The sequence below is a fragment of the Salmo salar genome, chromosome 26 (assembly GCF_965601325.2).
Source record: "Salmo salar chromosome 26, fSalSal1, whole genome shotgun sequence".
Lineage (NCBI taxonomy): Eukaryota > Metazoa > Chordata > Actinopteri > Salmoniformes > Salmonidae > Salmo > Salmo salar.
Window position 1 is genome coordinate 43,611,501 of NC_138316.1, and position 6,000 is coordinate 43,617,500.

At 50.5% G+C, this 6,000-nt stretch overlaps 1 protein-coding gene across 2 annotated transcripts in view; it reads right to left on the minus strand.

Annotated features, from left to right (window-relative positions):
- Window positions 1-6,000, minus strand: part of LOC106595921 (E3 SUMO-protein ligase PIAS1) — a 153,967-nt gene that overhangs the window by 21,879 nt on the left and 126,088 nt on the right. For both annotated transcript variants that reach the window (XM_045708972.2, XM_045708971.2), the window contains exons 3-4: window positions 3,928-4,012; window positions 2,393-2,440 (exon numbers count right to left, since the gene is read on the minus strand). In XM_045708972.2, coding sequence (XP_045564928.1) covers window positions 2,393-2,440; window positions 3,928-4,012 — 133 coding nt within the window. The remainder of the gene's footprint in view (window positions 1-2,392; window positions 2,441-3,927; window positions 4,013-6,000) is intronic.

Here is a 6,000-nt window from a genome sequence, read left to right on the forward strand (position 1 = left end):
CATAGTGGGAGGATATATTGGTCAGGATATACACTGCTCAAAAAAATTAAGGGAACACTTAAACAACACAATGTAACTCCAAGTCAATCACACTTCTGTGAAATCAAACTGTCCACTTAGGAAGCAACACTGATTGACAATACATTTCACATGCTGTTGTGCAAATGGAATAGACAACAGGTGGAAATTATAGGCAATTAGCAAGACACCCCCAATAAAGGAGTGGTTCTGCAGGTGGAGACCACAGACCACTTCTCAGTTCCTATGCTTCCTGGCTGATGTTTTGGTCACTTTTGAATGCTGGCGGTGCTTTCACTCTAGTGGTAGCATAAGACGGAGTCTACAACCCACACAAGTGGCTCAGGTAGTGCAGCTCATCCAGGATGGCACATCAATGCGAGCTGTGGCTAGAAGGTTTGCTGTGTCTGTCAGCGTAGTGTCCAGAGCATGGAGGCGCTACCAGGAGACAGGCCAGTACATCAGGAGACGTGGAGGAGGTCGTAGGAGGGCAACAACCCAGCAGCAGGACCGCTACCTCTGCCTTTGTGCAAGGAGGAGCAGGAGGAGCACTGCCAGAGCCCTGCAAAATGACCTCCAGCAGGCCACAAATGTGCATGTGTCTGCTCAAACGGTCAGAAACAGACTCCATGAGGCTGGTATGAGGGCCCGACGTCCACAGGTGGGGGTTGTGCTTACAGCCCAACACCGTGCAGGATGTTTGGCATTTGCCAGTGAACACCAAGATTGGCAAATTCGCCACTTTTCTGCTAAAAAAAATGAAGGGAACACTAAAATAACACATCCTAGATCTGAATGAATGAAATAATCTTATTAAATACTTTTTTCTTTACATAGTTGAATGTGCTGACAACAAAATCACAAAAATAATCAATGGAAATCCAATTTATCAACCCATGGAGATCTGGATTTGGAGACACACTCAAAATTAAAGTGGAAAACCACACTACAGCCTGATCCAACTTTGATGTAATGTCCTTAAAACAAGTCAAAATGAGGCTCAGTAGTGGGTGTGGCCTCCATGTGCCTGTATGACCTCCCTACAACACCTGGGCATGCTCCTGATGAGGTGGCGGATGGTCTCCTGAGGGATCTCTTCCCAGACCTGGACTAAAGCATCCGCCAACTCCTGGACAGTCTGTGGTGCAACGTGGCGTTGGTGGATGGAGCGAGACATGATGTCCCAGATGTGCTCAATTGGATTCAGGTCTGGGGAACAGGCTGGCCAGTCCATAGCATCAATGCCTTCCTCTTGCAGGAACTGCTGACACACTCCAGCCACATGAGGTCTAGCATTGTCTTGCATTAGGAGGAACCCAGGGCCAACCGCACCAGCATATGGTCTAACAAGGGGTCTGAGGATCTCATCTCGGTACCTAATGGCAGTCAGGCTACCTCTGGCGAGCACATGGAGGGCTGTGCGGCGCCCCAAAGAAATGCCACCCCACACCATGACTGACCCACTGCCAAACCGGTCATGCTGGAGGATGTTGCAGGCAGCAGAACATTCTCCACGGCGTCTCCAGACCCTGTCACGTCTGTCACATGTGCTCAGTGTGAACCTGCTTTCATCTGTGAAGAGCACAGGGCGCCAGTGGCGAATTTGCCAATCTTGGTGTTCTCTGGCAAATGCCAAACGTCCTGCACGGTGTTGGGCTGTAAGCACAACCCCCACCTGTGGATGTCAGGCCCTCATACCACCCTCATGGAGTCTGTGTCTGCTCAAACGGTCAGAAGCAAACACATTTGTGGCCTGCTGGAGGTCATTTTGCAGGGCTCTGGCAGTGCTCCTCCTGCTCCTCCTTGCACAAAGGCGGAGGTAGCGGTCCTGCTGCTGGGTTGTTGCCCTCCTACGGCCTCCTCCACGTCTCCTGATGTACTGGCCTGTCTCCTGGTAGCGCCTCCATGCTCTGGACACTACGCTGACAGACACAGCAAACCTTCTTGCCACAGCTCGCATTGATGTGCCATCCTGGATGAGCTGCACTACCTCAGCCACTTGTGTGGGTTGTAGACTCCGTCTTATGCTACCACTAGAGTGAAAGCACCGCCAGCATTCAAAAGTGACCAAAACATCAGCCAGGAAGCATAGGAACTGAGAAGTGGTCTGTGGTCACCACCTGCAGAACCACTCCTTTATTGGGGGTGTCTTGCTAATTGCCTATAATTTCCACCTGTTGTCTATTCCATTTGCACAACAGCATGTGAAATTTATTGTCAATCAGTGTTGCTTCCTAAGTGGACAGTTTGATTTCACAGAAGTGTGATTGACTTGGAGTTACATTGTGTTGTTTAAGTGTTCCCTTTATTTTTTGGAGCAGTGTATATTGATCAGGACCTACTAGCAGTAGAACAATGAGCTCTATCAACTTACCGTAACTGAACTTGTACTGTGAAGTCACATTTGGTCCCCGAGATGTCCCTGAAAAACACAAGACGGACATTTAGGCTACCCAATGGAATCTGGAGTATTAATACAACATGGTAGGGTACATGGTAGTATAGGGTAAATGGTAGTATAGGGTACATGGTAGTATAGGGTAAATGGTAGTATAGGGTACATGGTAGTATAGGGTAAATGGTAGTATAGGGTAAATGGTAGTATAGGGTACATGGTAGTATAGGGTAAATGGTAGTATAGGGTACATGGTAGTATAGGGTACATGGTAGTATAGGGTACATGGTAGTATAGGGTACATGGTAGTATAGGGTAAATGGTAGTATAGGGTACATGGTAGTATAGGGTACATGGTAGGGTATAGGGTAGGTAGGGTACGTTGGTAGGGAAGAGGGTAGGTAGGGTACGTTGGTAGGGTACATGGTAGTATAGGGTACATGGTAGGGTAGAGGGTAGGTTGGGTACATTGGTAGGGTAAAAGGTAGTATGGGGTACGTTGGTAGGGTAGAGGGTAGGAAAGGTACTTTGGTAGGGTACATGGTAGGGTAGAGGGTAGGTAGGGTACGTTGGTAGTATAGGGTACATGGTAGGGTAGACGGTAGGTAGGCTACGTTGGTAGGGTGATGGTAGTATAGAGTACATGGTAGGGTACATGGTAGTATAGGGTACATGGTAGGGTAGGTTGATAGGGTACATGGTAGTATAGGGTACATGGTAGGTTAGGGGGTAGGAAGGGTACGTTGGTAGTATAGGGTACATGGTAGGGTAGAGGGTGGTATAGGGTACATGGTAGGATAGAGGGTAGGGAGGGTACGTTGGTAGTATAGGGTACATGGTAGGGTAGAGGGTGGTATAGGGTACATGGTAGGATAGAGGGTAGGTAGGGTACATGGAAGTACAGGGTACATGGTAGGGTAGAGGGTAGATAGGGTAGTACAGGGTACATGATAGGGTTGAGGGTAGGCAGGGTACGTTGGGTAGGGTAAATTGTAATACAGGGTACATGGTAGGGTAGGTTGGTAGGGTACATGGTAGGGTGGAGTGTAGTATATGGTACATGGTAGGATAGAGGGTCGGGAGGGTACGTTGGTAGGATAGAGGGTAGGCAGGGTACGTTGGTAGGGTACATGGTAGAGTAGAGTGTAGTATAGGGTACATGGTAGGATAGAGGGTAGGCAGGGTACGTTGGTAGGGTACATGGTAGAGTAGAGTGTAGTATAGGGTACATGGTAGGATAGAGGGTAGGCAGGGTACGTTGGTAGGGTACATGGTAGGGTAGAGTGTAGTATAGGGTACATGGTAGGATAGAGGGTAGGGAGGGTTCGTTGGTAGGGTACATGGTAGGGTAGAGTGTAGTATAGGGTACATGGTAGGATAGAGGGTAGGGAGGGTACGTTGGTAGGGTAGAGGGTAGGCAGGGTACGTTGGGTAGGGTTAATTGTAATACAGGGTACATGGTAGGGTACGTTGGTAGGGTACATGGTAGAGTAGAGGGTTTGAGTGTCTCTTACATTGAGCTGCTAATCTGTTGGACTTGCTGCGGCGTTAGTGCGAACGCAAAACACGTTTCCTGAAACCGCTGGCTGTTGTCCGACGCTGCAGAAAGAGAGAGCGAGACAGAGAGCGAGACAGAGAGCAAGACAGAGAGCGAGACAGAGAGCGAGAGACAGAGAGCGAGAGAGAGAGAGCGAGAGAGAGAGCGAGAGAGAGAGCAAGAGAGAGCGAGACAGACACAGAGAGCGAGACAGACACAGAGAGCGAGACAGACACAGAGAGCGAGACAGACACAGAGAGCGAGACAGACACAGAGAGCGAGACAGACACAGAGAGCGAGAGCGAGACAGAGAGCGAGAGCGAGACAGAGAGCGAGAGCGAGACAGAGAGCGAGACAGAGAGCGAGAGCGAGACAGAGAGCGAGAGCGAGACAGAGAGCGAGACAGAGAGCGAGAGCGAGACAGAGAGCGAGACAGAGAGCGAGAGAGAGCGAGAGCGAGACAGACAGACACAGAGCGCGAGACAGACACAGAGAGCGAGACAGACACAGAGAGCGAGACAGACACAGAGAGCGAGACAGACACAGAGAGCGAGACAGACACAGAGAGCGAGACAGAGAGCGAGACAGAGAGCGAGACAGAGAGCGAGACAGAGAGCAAAAGAGTGAGACGGAGACAGAGAGTGAGACGGAGCGAGACAGAGAGAGACACAGAGAGAGAGAGCGCGAGACAGAGAGCGAGACAGAGAGTGAGCGAGAGAAGAGGTACTGGTTAGTGATAAGTGTGGGGAACTGTAGAGGACAGTGAACAATCAGAAGAACAATCTGGCCTTTATGGCCATGTACTCTTATAACCTCCACCCTGCACAGCCAGAAGAGGACTGACCACCAGAGCCTGGTTCCTCTCTAGGTTTCTTCCTAGGTTGCTGCCTTTCTAGGGAGTTTTTCCTAGCCACCGTGCTTCTACATCTGCATGGCTTGCTGTTTGGGGTTTTAGCCTGGGTTTCTGTACAAGCACTTTGTGACAACTGCTGATGTAAAAGGGGATTTTTAAATACATTTGATTGATTGATTGAACAGAGGCCTAGTACCTTTTCAGTGAGAGCTCTGTTCACTCAACCGATCAGACAATACAGGGTCCCTCCCCTACTCCCAACCAAACAACAGGGAGGATTGTTTTTCACACCAGTTATCCTCCAGACAGACTTCTCAAAACAAAACTGGCTACCAGGAATGCTCTGAGAAAAGGACGGTGTGATATCTTGTCATGGATGCCAGTAGAAATGGGGGCTTCAGCAAGACGGAACATGTAATCTAGTCAATTGGTAGGGTGACAGTACAGTTTCAACCTCGCACGTGCAGAGATCCTAAGAAAAACACAGATCAAAAGAGCATTTTGTCTTGTCGTCATTCATCTCCTCAACAAACTGGGTGCTTGTACAGCCTTGGGCTTGGTGAAGTAGTGTCGGGGGACAGGGGGGCTTACGGAGAAACAGGCCTGTATATGCCCGGGGGGCTTACGGAGAAACAGGCCTGTATATGCCTGGGGGGCTTACGGACTGGGAGAAACAGGCCTGTATATGCCCGGGGGGCTTACGGAGAAACAGGCCTGTATATGCCCGGGGGGCTTACGGAGAAACAGGCCTGTATATGCCCGGGGGGCTTACGGACTGGGAGAAACAGGCCTGTATATGCCCGGGGGGCTTACGGACTGGGAGAAACAGGCCTGTATATGCCCGGGGGGCTTACGGACTGGGAGAAACAGGCCTGTATATGCCCGGGGGGCTTACGGACTGGGAGAAACAGGCCTGTATATGCCTGGGGGGCTTACGGACTGGGAGAAACAGGCCTGTATATGCCCGGGGGGCTTACGGACTGGGAGAAACAGGCCTGTATATGCCCGGGGGGCTTACGGACTGGGAGAAACAGGCCTGTATATGCCCGGGGGGCTTACGGACTGGGAGAAACAGGCCTGTATATGCCCGGGGGGCTTACGGACTGGGAGAAACAGGCCTGTATATGCCCGGGGGGCTTACGGACTGGGAGAAACAGGCCTGTATATGCCCGGGGGGCTTACGGACTGGGAGAAACA